Raw genomic sequence first — 23,021 nt, 5'->3', positions numbered from 1 at the left:
CTTCGTACCTCTGGACTGGATGTGGATCTGAGGAGGTAGAATCTGTCTCTGTCAGTCATATGTGGTCTCACCTCTAGGTGGAAGTTGATATCTCTGATGTAGGTCTGGATGTCGGGACCCTCTGTGGAGTTCGGGTTGAACTGAGTGATATTCTTCACCAGCTGGTTGAGATCTTTAAAGGTCATCCCCTGTGCAGCTTTGGAGTCTGCCTGGATGAGCTCTCTTCGTTTGTTAGCAGGGAAGAGTTCTGTGGTGAAGGCCGGTGACGTTTTGGGTTGTGGCCATTCACTTCTTCCGTTGTATGGCAGTTCTTGGATGAAGGACTCTGTTCTGCTCAGCAGGGGTGATGCTGAGGGAGGTCTCTCCCTTCTTGGCTCTGGTTTCTGTTGGAACATGTGCAGGAGTTCATCTCTGACCGTGTAGAGCTCGTCGTTGGCGTCATCTCGCTGTTGGGTCAGATGGTCCATTTCAGCGCTGCACCTTTCCAGGTGGTCTTTCAGAGCATTAATTTCAGAGTTCTTATCTTTAATGTCAGCTTTGGCTTTCTCTAGCTGATGTTCAGCAGACTGGAGTTGGTTTACCAGGTGCTTTTGGACAGTCTTTAATTCTAGTTTGTCACGTTCAGTGACTGCAAGGGCTTCTTGGAGCTTGTCAACTTGTTTCTTTGTTTCTTGCTCCGCTTCGTCAGGCACTTTGAGTTTGTCTTGAGCTTTCGCTTTGAGCTGGTCTGTGCAGTGTTGAGTGTGCATCAGCTCTCTCAGGAACTCAGTGGTCTGACACTTGAAGTTGTCCTGGACTTTCACTTCCAGCTTGTCTATGCAGTTCTGGGCACGTGTCAGCTCCTCTTGGAGGTGGGTGATGTGCTTGTCGCTTAGTTTCAGCTGGGCTGTGAAGGCATTGCTTAAGGAACAGGTTATTTTGGTTAGTTCCACGTGGTTGTGGTTCTGGCTTGAATCATGTGTCAGGAATCTTCTCAGAATTATGATTATTATTAAAAATAATAACAGTTCAATTGTCTTTGGTGTGAGGCAGTCTGTAATGCCTCTGAGCCAGGCGTCCACGTCATCCCTTTGGGCACTGGGGTTCGTCGTCCACGACATGTTGGCACGCTGGGTGAAGAGACTGACACAGACCTGTGTGGAATGTAGGCCTATATGTGGTTGAACAGCTAAGTGTCGTTTCAGTGACGATACACTAATAGTGAAATGTTGTAATGTCTACGTGTTGGTCTCAGTGTAGACAGGTAGGCTAGTGATGGGGAAACTTCGTCACTCAACTGAGTGAGGGAAAGAGAGAGAAAAAGGTTAAAACAAATCTCAATTTGTAAAGGTTTTTTTTTTTTTTCAATGGGAGAAATATTTTTTATAAATATTTTCTATCAATGAAAAGCTGGTTTCAGCTCGTGATGTGAGGACTACGTCACTCAACTGAGTAAGGGAAAAAGAGAGAAAGAGGTTAAAAACCAATTTAAAAAAAGGAAAACAAGAAAGAAAATTCTCAACTAGGAGAGATATTATTTTTCTCGTAAATGCTTCCTATTAAAGAGAATCTGTTTCCAGAAAGTTAAACAATATTATTGTTTACGTTTACAACGAAAAATAATACAATAATAATGCTGATACCTCTTTTCTGAGTTTGACAGGATTGACACCACACACCGTCAGTTGGGCCGCTTACAGCAGGGATGCTTTTGAAGGCGACGGTTGCTCAACACTTGTCTCTGTTAATTGATCTTGGATGAGATGTCAAATTGTAAATTGCGTACACAGATGCAGGGAGAGTGAGGAGAACAGAGAGGGTTTGATTAAAAATCAAATACCTAATGATTTCTTTGGAAAGATTGTCTTTCTCTTTCTTTTGAATCGATTGATGGTTCTCTCAGGTGTGTTCCCTACAAGTGCGAAGAATGGGATGGAATAAAGCAGGACAGCACCGGAAAGATGTGAGAAGGGAAAGGAGGGAAGGAGATTGGATCCACAAATGGCTGGAGCCTTTGTCGAACTACGAGTATAGAATTGACAGTTGCCAAACAACTAAACATTCACAAATAAACTTTTGTAAGAGAGGGTTATCTCTGATTTATTTGAAGCTCGTAGTGAGATACCAATGTCTCCTATTGAGGCTCAGGTATGTCACTCCCAAGCAAAAAAAAAAAAAAGGTAAGGAATAGGTAAATGAATAAGTAAAATAGAATGGTTAAGTTTTTAACCACAACTGAAAGAAATGAGCAAAGGAGGATACCACACAATAACAATACGGAGCAAGTATGAGTCTAACAATATTTTGTAATAGGGAAAATGTTGGTGGAATAAGTTCTTAACTTTCATAGTTTAAGACTTAACCGCCTGAAGTGATTAGATCTAAAAGAAAAATTTGGAAATTATGAAATTAGATTTATTAAAAATAAATCGAGAAATCGTTAGAAATTACCTGTTAAGAAAAATAGAATTTAAATTTAATAATTCCCTAAAACAAAAAATCAAATTCGAATTGGACAATTAATAATCATAAACCAGTATTTTCTTTTGCAAGTAAAATGCAGGTAAAGGAATTAATAATTGCAAACGACTTCCTTTTCACGGAAAATATGGGTTAAGTAAGATATGGGAAAGGTAAATAAGACAGAAGAAAAGACCAACAGGTGTAAAGTTGTTAAATCACTTTAACGTTGTTCAAACAGACACTGTATTTAACCATTGATGTTAATACTACTGATGTAAATAATGCTTAAGGCTTTAGCAGGCTTCACTGTAACAACAACTGCTTTGGTTATCTTAGCAAGGGGTTAGCTGGCTTAGCTAGCCACCGAAGGGTTTGTTTACACTCTGTGACTCAAGCAGGCCTGTGAGAGGTCAGAGTTCCCCGGAAGCGTTGGCAAAGACTTCCGTGTCACGATTGTAACTATAGTGACCAAACAAACTCTAGTGGGCAAACATGTGAATTGCAACAGTTTGTTACCTGAAATGTCGGCGCATGCGCATTTCCACAATGTTCATAGAATGCGTGTACAGTAACAGTCGATCATATTACGGGAAATGTCGGCGCATTTCAAACTGTACAAAAATACACCACTCGTAGCTTTAGCTGGTTTTACGATGTGGGGCTTCACTCAATTTATTAGGAGTGATATTAACTTTAAGCAAGCGACAGCTTTGCTATGTTATAATAGATGGAACGATGACGACCTCGGCAGATCGTCTCTGTGCAAGTTTATCTGAGCACACGAACAACAGGGTTCTTCACTGTTGGTTAGTTTCAACGTCAAGCTTTACTTGAACACAATAAAAATAACTCTTATTCAACTACACTCGGACACACGCAGTGTTTACACGAGAATTCATTGAACAGACACCAACATACAAGCAAACATAGACAAACAGCTGTTTATTACTGGGATTGCAATGGGACACGCATTGACAATCATATAAATATAACTGCTTCTATGTTTATCACGGATCGCAGTGGAACACGCACTGTGAATCGGATAAAAATATATAACGTTAGATGAGGAACACGCTCATCGCTCTGTGAGGAGAATATTCGTTCTTATATAGTTATTTTAATTACTGCAGTATAATTTCGTTAAGCTCTCTGGCTGATACACACACCTGTATAGCTTTGACAGACGCTGGAACACGCAGACGTCAGTAAGCTATAATCAAGGTATATCAGAAATTGAGGAACACGCTCAATTCTCACCTTATTGTTGTGTGATATTTTATATCTTGGGTTATTTTACTGCAGTTGAAAAATAACATATATGGAGGCAGAAAGACTAGATTAACAGCTCTCTCAGGGGTGCGTCTCTCAAGCAGCAGATTCATTCAAACAGGGCGCGCGCTGCGCGCTCTCCATCCGTCACACACAGACTTTCGCAGGTTCGGATCTCTCATCCGCACAATATGAAAAGATAAATTACTTGGTATATGCTTACAATTTAGGTTAAACTGCCCGCATTCTCCACCATAAATAATGTAGCGATTGTACGCACGTATAAATATAATTAATTATTATTCATAACGGATTATGATCAATAATTAATAATTGAATTATTTTCAGAATTTACTGTAGCAAAATCAATAGTATGATCAGTTTATCAGTTCATCCAATGAACGGAAGGCATAAACAATTATTAATTCTAGGAAATATAATATCTTCTTGGCCAAGAAAGACTAATTCCCAGCTAACAGCTAAATTAAGAAATAAATCAAGGGTCAAAGCATAGGTAACTTAGATCGAAGTTCAAGACAATAAATCGGTAAGCACATATCACAAGTAATGCTTCTCTTTTCAAATACAAACAATACTTTATTGATTATAAGCCTATGGCTAACACACAAAACAAATATCTAACACAAACACACGCACACGCATTCATACAAGTTGAAGAAAGACAGAGAGTGAGGAAGAATGAGTTTTAGGAGTTAGATGGTGAGATCCCAAGTTTCTATATGCACTTAAAAGACATGACCTGAACGAACCATCAATAATTAATTTCACCCTTTTATCGTTTCTTAGGCGGGTAATTCAATTTGATATTAAAATGCACCTGCAGTTTCAAGTCTGGAGGTACTTGCTTGTCCTTGCTTTGCTTTTGAGGATTCCCTTTTGTCGGTGTGAAGGCGTTCCCCGGTCCGTTGCTTGGCTGATCTTCTCGTGTGCCTGGATAGACTTTGGACAGCCAGTCACGTGGTGTGTTGGCGCGGATGAATGAAAGTCTTTGAAGTTGAAAGCTGGTTTTGCAGTTGAAACGTTAAAACGAAACTTTGCAGCAACACTTAACTTAGAACCGAGACTTTTAACGGAAAAGAAAGAAACTAAGAAAAGAAAGAAAAGTGAGACGAGATGGCTTCAATTAAATCTGTTTTAACCCATATCTTGATTTGGGTCATTTGTCTCTGCGTCTACATGGTTACTATAACCATCGTCGGGCATCACAAGAGAGAGTCACCAGAGCAAGAGCGCATCACAAGAGCGAGGATCACAAGAGCCAGTTTCTGTGTTCGGGTCTAAGGTTTTAAAGTCCAATGTTTTGTCCCGCCTCCTGGAGGAATTTGGAATTCGGACAATAAGACACTATTATGGTTATTTGAGAAGGGGGTCTTTTCTATCCCCCCCCCCCTTCTCTCATCGCGAATCATGTGCTCTCTGTGGTCTGCTTACTCATCAGCTTGAACATAGGATTCAGTTTAGACATAATTTCCATTTTAAGAACATAAACATTTTTACACAGATTTCAATCAAGCCATCTTTTGAATTAAACACATACGAGCATAATGATAGGAAACACGACACTTTCATTCCAGTATCTCTAATATTTAAAACAATTACATGACTTAGATGTGATCTAAGCAGAATAGACACATACAGGGGTTGTAAACACAATATATAATTGTTATGTTACATGATTTGGATTCTGGGTCAGTCAAGAATTGTTCTGGGATGAGTTTTATTGGTATTGGAGAATTGGAGGAAAGTCCTTATGTGTGTGTGTGTGTGTGTGTGTGGGTATCCTTATGGTCAGCATTTGTGCATCCGTGGTGTGTACCACGTGAGGGTTTAGTTTCGCAAATGGCTGTCTTCAAGACAAAGGGTATTTTGTATGCAAGTCCACTTTTTCAGCCTTAAGGATATAATTGATGAGGGGAAAACTAGCTCGGGACGCTGAATGGTTCAGTCTGTTTAGTCGCAGGGGTCAGGTGACGTCTTGTTAGGGCCTCTTGCTTCACCATTTCTGAACAGATCTGTTCTTGCCAAATTATAAAACATTGACAACATTCTTCCTTTAGTTAAGCAACAAAAGGTCTTCTTGGCTCATAGCCTCAGGGATAATTTGGAATATGCAGCCCCTTGTGTTTGGTTATGTACGAACGCTTCCCTCGTGTGGGTTGCATTCTCGTTGTTGCTACAGCATTATCCGTACCGGTGGATTAAGACGTAATCCTCCCTTAAGGAAAGCCACCACCAACTTTTCCGCACCAATTGATTTCCCCCCCAAGGGGTTCTGATGTGCTGACAAGGCTGCCACGAATATACCCTTAGAGTCGCTGGGGACCGCCCAGTGTCCAATAAATGTTGTAAGAATTCCAACACTGAACTGATGGAACAAGTGACTGGGTTAACAGACCGATCTGTAGACCATGAAACAAAGATCCTCCATTTACTGGCATAAGTGCGACGTGTTGATGGGGCTCTTGCATTCATGACAGTGTTCCTCACATCTGCGGAACACTGTGAGAGCTCCTGCTCAACCCCAGGGGCCATACACATAGACTCAACCTGCCCGGTGAAGGGTGCCAAGCTCCCCGTTCATTTGTGACAGTAGGTCCCTCTGAACTGGCAATGGTTGTGGTGGACCGGTCGTAAGGGCCAGCAGCAGACTGAACCGCGGTCTCGCTGGCCCAGCAGGGTGCCACTAGAATAAGCCTGTGTCGTCTCATCTGCACACGCCTCAGCACAGGCCAGAGAAGTGGAATTGGAGGGAAAGCATAGAGGAGGAGGTCTGGCCAGTCGTGGGCCAGGGCATCCTGGCCTAGTGATCCCTGCTCCTCCTGCTCCGCAAACCACAGCGGACAATGTGTTGTATTCCTGCTGGCAAGGAGGTCGACTGCTGCGGTCCCATAAAGTCCCCAAACTGACTGAACCACCGCCTTGTGCAGACACCAGTCCCCTGGCTTCGGACCCAATCGAGAGAGTGAGTCTGCCACACAGTTGCAGTGACCGGGAATGTGTGCCGCTCTGATCGACAGGAAGTGCTGGTTTTCCCACAACAGCAGCACTCGTGAAAGTCGAAGGCAAGGTAGAGACCGAGTGCCCCCTTGGTGATTGATTAAAAACACCACTTTGGTGTTGTCGGTCCGCACCAGGATGTGCCTCCCCGATAACTCCTGTCTGAAGTGTCTTAGGGTGAAAAGCACTGCCCACAGCTCTAGGATGTTGATGTGAGATGTCGCCTGCTGCAAGGTCCAACTCCCCTGCATGCCCTGGTGTTGCCACAGCCCTCCCCATCCGGAGAGAGGCATCTGTTGTCACTACTTCTCTGCGGGATGGGAGTGGTCCCATTGGTACAACCCCTTGTAGAAATTGTTCCCGTCTCCAAAGCCTCAGGGAGACAGAGCAACTGGTTGTCACCACAACAAGGGTCTGTCGGTTGTGAACTGCTGACAACCGTCTGGCTATAAACCAACACTGAAAAGGACGAAGGTGTAAAAGTCCTAAGTGAATGGCCGATGAGGCTGCCGTGAGAAGGCCCGATAGCCGTAAGAAGTGAAGATAAGGTAGCTTGCGCCGAACCTGGAACCTTGCTATGGCTCCTCGTATAGCCTGCCTCCTGCATGCTGTGAGGGTAGCCCTCATTATTCTGGAGTCCAGATGTAATCCCAGAAAACATATTGACTGGCATGGAGTAAGGCAGCTTTTCTCCAGGTTTACCCTCAGTCCTAAAGCAGTAACATGCTCCAGTAGGCGCTGTGTGTTGTTGGCTACCTGCTGAGGGGATCTGGCACAAAGCAGCCAATCGTCCAGGTAAGGGAGAATTAAAATGCCCTCCCGTTGTAGAGGTTCTAGTGCCACTTGCATACACCGTGTGAATACACGGGGAGAGAGGGAGAGGCAAAATGGTAGGACTCGATATTGGTATGTCCTGCCCTGGAATGTGAACCGAAGAAACCTTCTGTGATGAGGTGCAATGGGGATGTGGAAATATGCATCCTTCAGATCCACAGAGGTAAACCACATGCCGGGTTCGACTGCTTGTAGGACATCCTTGACACGCAGCATGCGGAAAGGAAGGTGTTTGAGACTCCTGTTCAAGCGTCTGAGGTCCAAGATTGGCCTGAAGCTTCCATCCTTCTTGCGAACTAGGAAGTACTTTGAATGAAATCCCCCCGGATGGACCTGGGGGTTTACTAGCTCTACCGCACCCTTTTTCAGTAGCTTCCGGACCTCGAGAGATAGAGAAAGAGCTTGACGAGGGTCCAGAACCAATGTGGGCCGAGTGTGTGTGCATAATTGGGGTCTGTGATGGAACTGAAGACAATAGCCCCTGTCGAGTGTGTCGAGGAGCCACTTGTTGTTCGTAATCCCTCTCCAAAGTTGTAGTTGAGAGGTTGAAAAGTGTCCCATCACAGACCCTGGATGGTCACCAGCGATGGGGAGCGGTTTCCCTACCCCTGGGGGGGGGGCGACGATAAGTCGCCGCAGGGTGAGCAGGTGGTCTACGAGCACGGGATGCCTCCCTTCTCGAGTTATACCCAGGTCGAGTTGCCTGCTGTACAGGCCTGTAAGACTGTCCCTGCCTGTACTGGAGTGGATTTGCATGACGAACAGGCATTTTTTGTGAGGATGGTCCATAATTCACACTGCGCTCAAAGTGCTGGGAAAGAGACTCCACTGCACGAACTCTGCGCTCAAGAGCTTCTTGAGCGGCTGGATCAAAAATCTGCCCGGGTACCAGTGGTAGTTGACGAAGATTGCTACGGCAAGCCTCTGGAAGTTTAGACTGTGCTAGCCAAACCTGCCGCCTAGCCTGTGTAGTAAGCCCAAGAGCCTTTCCGCTAGAGAACGCGATGGAACCCAAGGGTTGTAAGGAAGCCTCAAGTAACTCAAATGTGGTATTATCTGGTGGGTTAGTACTCAAAGCAGAATGAAGTGCTAGCAGAAGATGAGCCATGGAATTCCCCACACGACTCAAGCCTGAGACAGTATTATAAAACCTGACCAGCAGATCATCTGTGTGTCTACACTCTGGGTTGGGACAGCGAAGATTGTGTCTAACGCCGTCTTCACACTGGCAGTTGAAATCAGCTCCGTAATACGCAATACGCCCCCAACGGACGTCGTACTACACAGTGAAAAGCGTCAGAAGCGGGTAGAACAAAAATGGCGGAGAGATTAGAAAGGTTGATTCTGTCAGTTCTGTATGATCTCTCTGATGAGGGTTATAGAGATATTAATAGGAAGGCTGCTGCGTGAGGAAAGTTGCTCAGGACGTTGACATGTCAGGTCGGCTAAAAAATGTGATATAGTGGTATAATTTATACTACTATATCACATTTAGTTCGATGTCTGACTACAATTTAATTGTATTAACTGCCCTAATAACGTTAGCAAATCATGAAAATAAAAAAATGACATGACAACTTAACTTTTAATAAAATAAATAATGATTTTATAACGATAAGAATTCAGGTTTGTTTATCAGTATCATAGCAACGCTAACTTCCGCTGGAATTGTGGGATAGGAACCGTCCGTAGCTTTTCGCAAGAGTTCAAATTTTTTTAACGCATCCGGATGACCAACGGACACGATTTTCTTCGCACCGCACTCGGTCGGACCCGTTTCGGACCCATTCGCATGCGGCCTGCGAATCTCGATAGGAAATGAATGACTTCCGGTCGTTTCGGAGCCGTATCGGAGCTGATTTCAACTGCCAGTGTGAAGGCGGCGTAAGAGCCTCATCTGGTGACACTATAGCTTCCGCGGATATAGCTTCCGACACGTCATCGGTCAGGGTCACAGGTGACAAATCAATGCGAGATTCTCGATATGGCTCACGAGACGCGACTCCTTTCACTATGTTAGACCGTCTCTGGCAGTCTGTAACAGTGAAATATAACTATTATTTATGTTCCATCTGTATGAGATGACCATGCACTGCTTGAGCGATGACACTGACACGAGTATTTTCACATTGTTGCTTTACTGTTCAGTTCATCTTGTATACAGTAACACTCAGTGTTTACTGCGCATGTGCAACACAACAGAGGATCAATACGGGTGTCGGAAGAACAAAACATGCAACACTTACAATACAATTCACAACCATATAAAACGGTTCCCCTTGTCAAACAATCAAACTTCCATACTAATTTTAGAATAAATTACTGAAGTAAAGGTTATTCCATCTTTTGCTTATTTACAAGTTATGGAAGTGAACTTTGCTCACTTAGACACCTTCAGGCAATGCTTTTTATGATGTTTCTGTAAACTAGATGATTGGGTAAAACTCTTTTTGTTCTTCTATTATTCTTATTGAATTTGGTTGTGGGTTTACCTTAATTTATATTGATTACATGGCTACTCAAGGAAATGTGTCAATTACTTAAGTCACTCAATTAGCACAAGTTTGTTTTTTCTTTGTAACATAAATTCTACACTCAATGCAAGATGCAATGAATGACAATAATTGTGCATCACCACTTGATATGAAGCCCAAAGTGTAAATTCAGTAATCATTGAATTGTTTCTAAATGACTATTTGCACCTGGATAATCTCGAGTGATTGTAAGTGTGATGATCATCTGCTAAATGAGCAACAACGACCACAATTCACTCCTTCAGTCAGTGAAGCTCCCACAGCCGTTCATGAGAGTTTAAATGCTGGGGAATATTCCCATCTTCCCACAGGAGAAGAAGAAGCAAGCAGGAGGAATTACTCCAGGAGAAACTACGGACATACTATTGTAAAGATGGAGATTAAGGAAGAAACCTGCAGAATAAAAGATGAAGATACAGAGGAACAAATAGGTTGGTGTTTTCCTTCATTTTCTTTAATGACTGATGAGGAACATTAAGATGAAAACTGACATATAACAATAACATCTAAAACTAGATACTAGTAGACTCAGGACTAAACTGGATTTGAGCAAAATTGAGATTTTGAACAATGCTTATTTTTGTTTCTCATTTATCCTTTTATTAAATTATGGTAATTTTATTTGTTTATTTTAGACCTGATGGAAGTGAATGAAGACAAACTGCATCAGTTTCAAAAACCTCATTATTTCACTAATGAAGATGGAAATGCAGTCGTTTCAAAGACTGAAGAGAATTTCACACAGAAACAAGCTGGAAAATCTGGAGTTGAAGGATCTTTCACCTGCTCTGAGTGTGGAAAGAGTTTTGTATGTAAATCATATCTGAACAGACACATGAAGATTCACACGGGAGAAAAGCCTTTTACATGCACTCAGTGTGGAAAGAGTTTCACTTATAAACAAACTCTCAATGATCATCTGCGCCGTCACTCTGGATTGAGATCATTCAGCTGTGATCAGTGTGATAAAACATTTGTTTTTAAACCAAACTTAAGAGCACACCTTAAAGTTCATGCTGGTGTGAAGCCTCACTTTTGTACGTTTTGTGGAAAGAGTTTTTCACATCTTGGATCTTTAAAAGTGCATGAGAGTATTCATACTGGTGTGAGACCTTATATGTGCTCTGACTGTGGAAAGAGCTTCACTTCATCCAGCAACTTAAAATCCCACCAGAGAGTTCATACTGGAGAGAAACCGCACAAGTGTTCACAGTGTGGGAAGAGTTTCTCTCATTCAGGACACCTGAAAGATCATGAGAGAGTTCATACTGGAGAGAAACCGTACCAGTGCTCTTCATGTGGGAAGAGTTACAGACAATCATCTAGTCTACAGAAACATAAGAAAAAGCATTGCCTGAAGATGTCTGAGTGAGTAAAGTTCACTTCTTGTAAATAAGCAAAAGATGGAATAACCTTTACTACAGTAATTTAAAACTAAAATTAGTATTGAAGTTTGATTGTTTGATAAGGGGAACCGGTTAAAATGGTTGTGAACTGCATTGTAAGTGTTGCATGTTTTGTTCTTCCGACACCCGTATTGATCCTCTGTTGTGTTGCACATGCGCAGTAAACACTGAGTGTTACTGTATACAAGATGAACTGAACAGTAAAGCAACAATGTGAAAATACTCGTGTCAGTGTCATCACTCAAGCAGTGCATGGTCATCTCATACAGATGGAACAAGAATAATAGTTCAGAAAAATAGTTTGTCGCCATAAAACACTATAATTTATGAAGGGATGTGTTTTGTTTCTTTTTGGTTTCATTATTTTCATTGAACATGTGAGGCATTTGTGAAACAATGGCAACAACAGTCTATCAAATATCATTCATATCACAAACAACTTGTTTTTAGTCTCGCTGTTTAAAGGTGATGAATAAAAACTTTATTGGATTGAATAAAATCCGGGGTGCAATGCTGCTCGTGCGACTCGTGACACAGGCTCCGTGTTTGATGTTTGTTTTGTTTATTTTACATCAAGTGTTTTGTTGTTTACACTTATTTATTATTTATATACTAGATCAGGGATGGACCACTGTCCTACAGAGTTTAGCCCCAACCCTGAAACAAATCACCTGCCTGTAACTTTCTAATCCTGAAGACCTTGATTTGCTTGTTCATGTGTGTTTGATTAGGGTTGAAGCTAAACTCTGTAGGACAGTGGCCCTCCAGGACCGAAGTTGCCCATCCCTGTAATAGATGGCTAACTTCTGGGCAATTCTGGGCCTTCTGGTGTTCATTTCTCAACCAATTCTGGCAGGGCCTAAACATTATGATGGGAAGAAACCAGAAGCAAAACAATATCCAATGCCCTGTCTCTGCCTGCTTTGCTACCGAACTGAATCAGTTTTATGCTCATTTTAATAATAGCTATTCAGATGAGCACTGGACTCCGACAGAGCATTCGGACTTTTCCCCCATAATAATTGAGGAACAGATTGTGGAAAAGGTTTTAATAAAAGTCAAACCCCAAAAGACATCGGGCCGGATGGAATAAAGGGCAAGGTACTGAGGGAATGTGCATCTCAGCTGAAGGGTGTGTTGACACAACTTTTTCAGCTGTCTCTTGACTTTAATGTTGTACCACAGTCCTTGAAGGAAAGTACCATCATCCCGTTACCAAAAAAGGCTCATGCTAATGCCGAGTTCAGACTGCACGATTTTAGCCCCGATTTTGGCTCGCCGACAGGTTTTGAGAAATCGCCGACAAATGCCCGAAATCACAGGCAAATCGGTGCTCGTTCACGCGAGTGACAATCACGCAGTGTGAATGAGCAAAGACGCGATCTGAGAGAATCGCCGACGAGTCGCCGACGCCCGTGAGATATTTGGCATGCTAAATATCTGGACCTGTCGGCGATTCACAATCCTGCTGTGTGAATGTGTTCTGACTGAAAACTACATCGGCGATGACCGACAGCCAACGAGAGAGCAAGATACAGGACAGCAGGCTGTTCGGGGAGGAGTTATAGACCAGAATATCAGTATTTTAATAGATAGGCCTATATTTACAATTATATCAAACAGAAACAAAGCACAAACATTTGCGTGACCAGCAGCAACAGCAGGACATTTGCAAAATTATTTATTTACCCCCAACTCTCTTTGCAAAACACAGTCCTTGCTCCCCTCGTCTTCCCAACCAAATGTTTTTTCACATTGTTTTTTGTTACAAATCAGTGCACAGACAATTTGGATCGCAATCTTCTTGTAGGCTATCATTTTTAATAACAAATTCAGTGTCGCGCGAGAACTCCGGCCTCACGCACGTGTGATCTTCCGTTATTTCCTTATCACTTCTCGCGTTTGTTTGGTTGTGAAACGTAGTTTGCGGACCAGGCAGAAGTTGTCGGCGATTTTTTCTTTTGTAAAGTCATGCAGTGTGAAACCTCCTGTCGCAGATCCATCGTGCAGTCTGAACACAGCAGCAACTGGATGTTACCCCAGATAGTCATGCAGTGTGAAAACAACAGTGACCCGATTATTTTGAAAATCGTGCAGTCTGAACTCGGCATAAGGTGCTTGAAGACTATAGACCAGTGGCTTTAACATCAGTGCTCTGCAAGTGTATGGAGAGAGTGGTTTGTCAGCAACTCTCCCAGGCAATGACTGGTAAACTTGACCCTTTACAATTTGCTTATAAAACGGGGCGCGGAGTTGAAGATGCCACCCTCACTCTGCTGGACAGGGCTGTGAAGGATTTGGACTTGGCAAATTCATCCGTTGGGATTTTATTTATGGACTTTTCTTCTGGCTTTAATACTGTGAATATAAACACACTTCTGAGGCGTCTGGAGGAGCTACAGGTGCATCAAACCTTGATTTGATGGATTCATTGTTTTTTTATGGGACCGCCCACAACGTGTGATGGTAAATGGCAAAAAGTCAGAGAATGTGGTTTTAAAATCCGGTCTCCCACAGGGATATGTTTTATCCTCCTGGGACCCAGGAATAGACTTTTGTCCACTGTAGTGGACGTTATATTTTAGTGAATTTCTCTGACATCATACATGTCACATGTCACACCTGGGTGTCCTGTAAAGAGCACATTCAGGGCTTTTCAGAGATACCAAATGTTTTGTAGTTTCACCATGAAAACAACTTCTCCTTGGTCTTTAAAAATGTCTGACATTAATTTAGTCATCAAATGTAGCACTCTTATGGAAATATGATAATATATGTAAGGGATAATCCACGGCTAGCCATGCATTAAAGGATTTTAATGCACGACGTAGAGGCGAAGAACCACCCGACGCGAAGCGGAACGCGAAGTGGCGCGAACCGCTTATACCTCGGTTGCCAAGTTAAAAAGAAGTTAAAGCTGTAACTGATGTTTACAGTGTAATTTTTTAACAGACGTGTCAAAATGACGGTTATTTTCTTAAAGGGGTCATATAATGCTATTTTTGTACAAGCTAATATGATTCTTTAGGGTCTAAATTAAAACTTTGTAATATACTTTAATTAAAAATTCTCATTAGTATTGTAAGAAAACACTTATTTTACCTGGTCAAAAACAGCTCTGTTTTCAGCACGCCGTTTCAGTGCATATGACTTTAAATGATAATGAGCTTTGCTCACTCCGCCCCTCTGTTCTGCGCATACACCGTTTGTAACACAATAACACAATAACCACGCGTTGTTCATTATAAACGTGGGATTATGAATTTTATTGAGAACGTTGTACATAGAAAACATGCTGTAATGTACCCTGAGTGTAAACCGACGCATTCATCGTGAAGCGTGCAGCTGGCGATTTGCAAAGATTATATAAATATTAATATAAAGATGAATAAAACGTTACACTCACTTCAGTTGTTCTAGAGGTTCAGCAGGAAGACGAATAGGTTCCGATCCTTTATTCAGGTGCAGCTTCTCAGCAAAACCAGCTTTACACTGATCCTCGTTTATAAAGCAGTCCACTGAGAAATGATTCGGCAAACATGAGAGCATTGACGTTGCTCGTGGGGAATATTCCCTTCGAAAACAAACTCAGCCACTGCGTCTTCAGCGGTTCGGATTTAGGAACATTTAAATGACTGCTGTGTTCGTTATTGCACCCAAGAACAGAACACCACAATCGCTTAGACGCCATTCTGCTCATAGACAGTGCTCCAGCATATCAACAATGACCGCGCCGGTCCGCGCAGACTATGATTGACAGGACGAGCGAGGGCGGGTCTGTGTTGAATCACTGCTGTCAATCATCAATCGCGGGAGGGGCGTCCGTTTTATTGACGTCACAAAAACGAACGGCTCAATTTGAGGCAGGGGAAAACATATAAGGAGATTAAAACAAAAACACTGGATGGATTTTTATCATTATATGATGGTTGTGTACAGGCACTGCCAACACACATTTCAGTACAATCAACTTGTAAAAGTGCATGTACCATTATATGACCCCTTTAAGTTACGGCTCGTTAGTTCTAGCACTCCGTCCGCTTTAAATAAAGTAGAGCCATCGGATTGCTTTTATTTGAATGAATTATCACATTTATTTAAATTCATTATTAAAAGAGAGAGACAGAGAACTGAAAGAGAAGGAAGAGAGAGAGAGAGAGAGAGAGAGAGAGAGAGAGAGGGAGATGCGTGCGCGAGTTACCTATGAGCGTCTCTTTTTTAAAGTCTAGTCCCCTCGTTGCTTAAGCATAGGCCTATAGCTAACTTAATGATTCATGGATTTATTAAAATTATTTATGAATGATAGGCAACACTGACAGTGACAAGGCAATCTTTATTTGAACTAATCATGTCATTTATGGGCTCACATTACTCTCTCATTCGAATCAAACTGTTTTAACATTTGCGATGTATTTGGATGCTAAACTATTCTTTATTATAGGCTTTGTACTTCACTCACGTTCCAATATCGACAGAAAAAACATCCACATTCAGACCAAAATAGACGACTTCCTGTTGGGCTGGCTTAAAACTTGAAGCACGAAAGTTGTTTGGCCCGATGAGGTGTATATGTGTACCGAGTTTCATATTATTACATGCAAGTGTGTTTGATTTATGGACCAAATATTCAGACCAAGTTTATGGACCAAGTTAATTTAATTAATAAACTAATTATATAAAACTATTGTCTATGCACTACAATTAAACTGGTTAAATGCCTTTACTTTATTAATAAAACTTATTTAAAAAATACAAGGCTTAAGACATTTATTTTCTGTTTTAATGCAGGCCAAACCACACACCAGTGAAATGGTTAATCTAGCCCCCCTCCCCCTTCCCCTACACAAACACACACAGACAGGCACAGACACAGAGAAATGGCAAGCCATTTTAACATTTAACAGCTAGACTGGATATGTGTTGCAGATATCTGTAATTCAGTATTGCCTAGTCAAAAAGAACATTTCAGATATCCGCAACTACATTCTTCCTATCCATAATTGTCATTTCAGATATCCACAAAGACATTCTTCCTAGGACAAATGACATCACTTTTGCCATTCATTTGTATGGGGTTTATCGATACAGATATCTACAATTCAGTTGGAGATACCCACTATTTGAATTACGGATATCTGCAACTGAATTGTAGATATCTGTAATTCCAGTTTGAGATATCTACAATTTGATTCTGACTAGTCATAACTCCAGTTCAAGATATCTTTAATTAACCTCAATTCAAGATATCTACATGTTCCTTTTCAGATATCTTAAATTAAGTTTTGACTAGGCGAAATTACGTTGTAGATATCTGTAACTGGAATTATGACTAGTCAAAATGGCGTTGTAGATATCTCAAACTGGAGTTAGGGATAGTCATAATTTAATTGTAGATATTTATTATCAAGTTATAGATATCTTGAAATTAATTTGGATTGTCATTTAAGATGTGTGACGAGTTGAATGTCGTTTTCAATGACGTCATTGCAGATATCTGTAATTCAGTTTTGCCTAGTCAAAACCGAATTACAGAACTCTCTATCTGTCGTTTCGACTAGTCACAATTACGTTACAGATATCTTAAATGATAATACAAACTATCCAAAATGTAATTACGACTAGTCAGAAAGACGTTGTTGATATCTACAATGTTAATTCCGGATAGTCAAACTTAGCTTTTAAATGTTAAAAGGGCTTGCCATACAGAGACGTAGGCTCAGAGAGAGGCTCACCATATTCAAACCAAAATATCTGACTTTGTGTTGTTCGGAGCTAATGACTGTCAATTAGAAAGTTGTCCGGCTCGAGGAGAACAATATACATACCGATGTTTGTAACTGTAGATAAAACTAATCCCCCCACTTTTGACAAAAGGTGGCGCTACTGAGCCCTCACCCCGCCCGTTTTTGAAACTTTGCACGTGTCTACTGGCTAATAAATGTAATGTGTCTGTCGAGTTTTATGCAATTTCAAGCATGCTAAGAGTCTCAAAAGCATCAAACAAGAATATTAAAGTTTGATGCGTTGCCACGGCAACAGTATCTAAGATATCAATAATCTTTTCACAGGTCTACATCTGCCGTGTGTTTACATTATACACATAAAGTTTGAAGCAAATCGGGTAAAAATAAGAGGGTTATTTCAAAGCATTTTGAAATTGACACACTTCCTGCTGCCAGTTGGTGGCGCTATAACTTTGACTCACAATAGTCACATCCATGTGATCGGCCTCTTACAACGAACACACTGCTGAAGTTTCATCAAGATCAGTTAATGTATAAAGAAGTTATAACACACTTCCTGTTTCTCTTTTCGCGCCATAATTTCGTTTCCTCGCCACGGCCAAACCGTTCGAGATATCAAAAATCCCCTGGCCATTTTTCATCCTCAATGTCTTGACTTATTGCTGACCGAGTTTCGTGCCGTATGTTTGAATTCTCTAGGAGGAGTATTTCAAATTCCATTGCATACGTTTTCCAAACAACCCTAAATAGCCGACTTCCTGTTGGGCTGGGGTAAAAAGTAAGAGTATGAAGGATATATGAACCGATGAGATCTATAAGTGTACTGAGTTTCATATTATTACATGCAAACGTGTTTGATTTATGGACCAAGTTTTCAGAGCCCGTTCCAGGGGGAGCTGTCGAGCCCCCCTGCCCCGCCCGGGTACCAGCTTCAGCCCGGCCCTGATGGCTGCGGGTTCTGACCCGTGTGCAAAGTTTCAAGAGTTTTCGAGCACGTTAAGGGCCCCAAAAGTGCCCGAATAGTCGATAGAACATTTTTTTAAAATGTATCCTAAGGAAAACAATAGGGCCTTCGCCACAATAGGGCCTTCGCCCTTTCAGGGCTTGGGCCCTAATAACACAGACACTGCTGTCACAGTCCTCGTCTGCACCTGTCTGTCTTTGTCTTCACTACACTTCCCAGAATCCTTCTTGTCTCCGCACCTGAACTCACTCCCTCAATCACCCACCTGTTCATCGTCATCATCATCTGTGTCACCTGTCTTCACCTTGTTATGTTTGATTCATGCTTGTATTTAGTTCCTTCTGTTCAGTCTGTCTTTGTCGGTTGTTAGTCTTATTTAGAGTGTTGTGTGTTTCATCTGTCCGTTTGCCTGCTTGTACCTGTTTTGAGTTTATACTTAGTAAATGTTTGCATTGGAGCTTTTGACTCAGCCTCCTTCTTCAACCTGCACCACAACCTGCACAACGCCTGACAACTGCTCTGCAGGTAAAATGTGCAATAAAGCAAACATGCTTTTGAAATTACAGAACACTTCTTTGGTAAACACCAGTGTAAACTGTAAGTGTAAACATGCAGTGGAGAGGTGGTCAGTAACAGTAACAAAGTAAATTTAAGTAGATCTGTGTTTTACTTTAGATTTTTTTTGTTGAGAACTGATTACTTGTTTCCCTTTATATTTGAAAGATTAATATAATACTTTCTACTCTCTCCTACATTTTTTCCAAAGGTTCCAAAGTAAAAAGCATGAAAGTATTTTCTACAGCAAGTAGAACTAGTTGTACTTTTACTCAAGTATTAAATTATGTACTTTGATCAACACTGGTAATACGTTTATTAAACTGCACTGTCTGTAACATAATATGTGACCCGCTCTGGCGAAATGAGTCGGAAGTCGCAACGTTCCATTTTAAGATATGGGCCGATTATGTGGAAAAACAATGAATTTTTTTTTTTTTTTCTAATTTCAAAGAACAGACATTCAAAAATAATCTCCCAAAGTTTCATACTCCAGATAATTGAGTAAAGGTATTTAAATGACTATTAAAGTGTACACAGTTTTACTAAATTCGTTCGTCAACTCCTCTCGTCACCTCTGAGCATTTCCCGGGTATCCCCTGAAACGTCACTATCTCTGCTCTCCAAATATGGTGTTACAAGTTGTATGAAACCAATCAAAAAGCTTAGAAATGTACACAAACGCTGATCATTTGTCAATGGGAAGCCCCGTTTCGACTGACCGGCACGCGATTGGTCCAGCCATCCTCCTGTCAGACTCGCCGCGCTCTTTGTAAACAAGCTAGCAGATCTCCTCAGAGAGGCACAGCGCTATATAGCAAATTATTCTTGTAGTATTCTTTTAGCCAACTATCCATTCTTCAGGGGAAGGACCAGACCCTTTACTACTGCTGGGACACCAGGGCTCCTTTAATAGTATTATACGAGTGTTACGACTTTCCAACTGATCTTCAAACCATGCAGCAAAATCAAGCCACTTTTATGAGGATTTCGGGCTTCCCTGAGTTGTTGAAGCTGTTGATGGAACTCATGTTTGCAAATGAGGAAACGTATATCAATAGAAAAGGATTCCACAACATCAATACAAATTTGTGATCATTTTGCACAATGCAAAGCATTTTTTGAAAATAAATGTAAAAACCAAACTGATATAGAATTCTCCCAATAAAAATAGTCTGATAAACACAGTGAATTAATTAAGTTAAACTAGTACACAAAATCTGCTCAAAATAAGATAATTTTCATTACTTTTTTGGACAAAATTGTTTGTCAAAATATAACATATATAACCATGTAGCTAATGTAAGAGCCTAAATGACCTTATTTCATAAATAGATAGCAGCTGTAAAACAAGTATCTATTTCATCTTCTCTCAGTGATGTGTTTTTCAGAGTCCATATTATGAGAGGAATCGCCTCTTTAAATATACATCGAAAAACAACTGGATCCATTTTTCCAAAAAGAATTAATGTTTACTACTACTGGTTCATTAGCAATGCTGAATACAATGTTAAACCCCTTGATTGAATGAAAACTAAATTAAATATATTCATTATACCTAAATAAATCACTAGTTTTATTCATTTTTAATTCGCACATTTTTACAATGTCCAGAGAGTGATTCAATCCAATAAAGTCTTCAATATGTTCTCAATGCATCACCTCTAAACAGCGAGACTAAAAACAAGTTGTTTATGATATGAATGATATTTGATAGACTATTGTTGCCATCAAAATATGAGAATGTTGTTCTAAGAACGTTCTCAATAGAATGAGAACATCAGTCAAGGCCACGAGATAGTATCTTGAGGCCACGAGACACTATCTTGAGGTACTATCTTGAGATACTATCTTGAGGCCACGAGATACTATCTTGGTCAGATTGGATCAGAACCAATCTGACCAGATTGGATCTCAAGATACTATCTCGTGGCCTCAAGATACTATCTCGTGGCCTCAAGATTGTATCTATCTTGAGGCCACGAGATACTATCTTGAGGCCACGAGATACTATCTTTTTGACAAAGTGGGACTAGGGGGGCTCTGTAGTTTTATACCTCTTAAAGGATTAGTTCACTTTAAAAAAAAAATTCTGATAATTTACTCACCCTGATGTCATCAAAGATATCCATATCTTTCTTTCGTCAGTCGAAAATAAATTAAGGTTTTTGAGGAAAACATTCCAGGATTTTTCTACACAGAATGGACTTCAATGGTAACCAAATATTCAAATGTTCAAAGAAGGTTAAAATGTCTCAATGCAGCTTCAACGATCCCAGTCGAGAAATAAGGGTCTTATCAAGCGAAACGATCTGTCATTTTCTAAAAAAAAAATATATATTTACATTTCAAACTTTTGAAACTTCTTTGAAAATTTGAATAGTAATTTAATTACTATTGCCCCAAGGGGGCAAACACTTTTTCACACCACTGGACAATGAAAATAATGAAACCAGAAAGAAACAAAACACATCCCTTCATAAATCATAGTGTTTTATGGCAACACGCTAGTTTTCTGAACTATTATTCTTGTTCCATCTGTATGAGATGACCATGCACTGCTTGAGCGATGACACTGACACGAATATTTTCACATTGTTGCTTTACTCTTCAGTTCATCTTGTATACAGTAACACTCAGTGTTTACTGCGCATGTGCAACACAACAGAGGATCAATACGGGTGTCGGAAGAACAACACATGCAACACTTACAATGCAGTTCACAACTATTGAAACCGGTTCCCCTTATCAAACAATTAAACTTCAATACTAATTTTAGATTAAATTACTGTATTAAATATAATTCCATCTTTTGCTTATTTACAAGTTATGGAAGTGAACTTTGCTCACTTAGACACCTTCATGCAATGATTTTTCTTATGTTTCCGTAGAGCAGATGAATGGTTTAAACTCTTCCCACACGGAGAGCACTGGTGCGGTTTCTCTCCAGTATGAACTCTCTCATGATCTTTCAGGTTTCCTGACCGAGAGAAACTCTTTTCACAGTGTGAACACTTGTACGGTTTCTCTCCAGTATGAACTCTCTGGTGTCTTATTAATGCGCCTGATGTAATAAAGGTCTTTCCACAGTCAAAGCACATATAAGGTTTCACACCAGTATGAATACGCTCATGCTCTTTTAAAGATCCAAGATGTGAAAAACTCTTTCCACATACAGAACAAAAGTGAGGCTTCACAACAGAATGAACTTTAAGGTGTCTTCTTAAGCTTGATTCAAAAACAAATGTTTTATCACACTGATCACAGCTGAATGATCTCACTCCAGTGTGAAGGCTCAGATGATCATTGAGAGCGTTTTTGTAACCGAAACTCTTTCCACACTGAGAGCATGTGAACGGTTTTTCTCCAGTGTGAATTCTCATGTGATCATTTAGGTGTCCTTTATATCTTTAACTCTTTCCACACTGAGTGCATGTATAAGGCCTTTCTCCAGTGTGAATCTTCATGTGTATGTTCAGGGTTGATTTATACATGAAACTCTTTCCACACTTAGAACAGGTTAAAGATCCTTCGACTCCAGATTTTCCAGCTTGTTTCTGTGTGAAATTCTCTTCAGTCTTTGAAACGACTGCATATCCATCTTCATTTGTGAAATAATTAGGTTTTTGAAACTGATGCAGTTTGTCTTCATTCACTTCCATCAGGTCTAAAATAAACAAATTAAATTCCCATAATTTAATAAAAGGATACTTGAGAAACAAAAATAAACATGGTTCAAAATCTCAATTTAGCACAAATCCAGTTTACTGCTGAGTCTACTAGTTTCTAGATTTAGATGTTATTGTTATATTTCAGTTTTCATCTTAATGTTCCTCATCAGTGATTAAAGAGAATGAAGGAAAACACCAACCTATTTGTTCCTCTGTATCTTCATCTTTTATTCTGCAAGGTTCTTCCTTAATCTCCATCTTTACAATAGTATGTCCGTAGTTTCTCCTGGAGTAATTCCTCCTGCTTGCTTCTTCTTCTCCTGTGGGAAGATGGGAATATTCCCCAGCATTTAAACTCTCATGAACGGCTGTGGGAGCTTCACTGACTGAAGGAGTGAATTGTGGTCGTTGTTGCTCATTTAGCAGAGGATCATCACACTTACAATCACTCGAGATTATCCAGGTGCAAATAGTCATTTAGAAACAATTCAATGATTACTGAATTTACACTTTGGGCTTCATATCAAGTGGCGAGGTGATGCACAATTATTGTCATTCATTGCATCTTGCATTGAGTGTAGAAT

General features: G+C 40.7%; 3 protein-coding genes and 1 pseudogene across 4 annotated transcripts in view; 3 read left to right on the top strand and 1 right to left on the bottom strand.

The window, feature by feature from the left end:
• Positions 1-23,021, top strand: part of LOC130073047 (gastrula zinc finger protein XlCGF57.1-like) — a 754,620-nt gene that overhangs the window by 125,155 nt on the left and 606,444 nt on the right. The window lies entirely within an intron of this gene.
• Positions 1-23,021, top strand: part of LOC130073068 (gastrula zinc finger protein XlCGF7.1-like) — a 277,485-nt gene that overhangs the window by 125,136 nt on the left and 129,328 nt on the right. The gene's annotated exons all lie outside the window — the stretch shown is intronic.
• Positions 10,738-11,479, top strand: LOC130073136 (gastrula zinc finger protein XlCGF7.1-like). The gene has a single exon (XM_056238566.1). The coding sequence runs from the start codon at positions 10,738-10,740 to the stop codon at positions 11,467-11,469; it is 732 nt and encodes a 243-aa protein (XP_056094541.1). The 3' UTR covers positions 11,470-11,479.
• Positions 21,392-22,485, bottom strand: LOC130073080 (gastrula zinc finger protein XlCGF7.1-like; annotated as a pseudogene).

Source organism: Rhinichthys klamathensis, unplaced genomic scaffold (genome assembly GCF_029890125.1).
Source record: "Rhinichthys klamathensis goyatoka isolate OS25496 unplaced genomic scaffold, OSU_Roscu_1.1 h1tg000523l_1, whole genome shotgun sequence".
Lineage (NCBI taxonomy): Eukaryota > Metazoa > Chordata > Actinopteri > Cypriniformes > Leuciscidae > Rhinichthys > Rhinichthys klamathensis.
This window is presented reverse-complemented; position numbering and strand designations above follow the sequence as displayed.

Bases quoted from the DNA above. Each gene is read 5' to 3' on its own strand.
- LOC130073136 (XM_056238566.1), top strand. From the start codon at position 10,738: ATGGAAGTGAATGAAGACAAACTGCATCAGTTTCAAAAACCTCATTAT.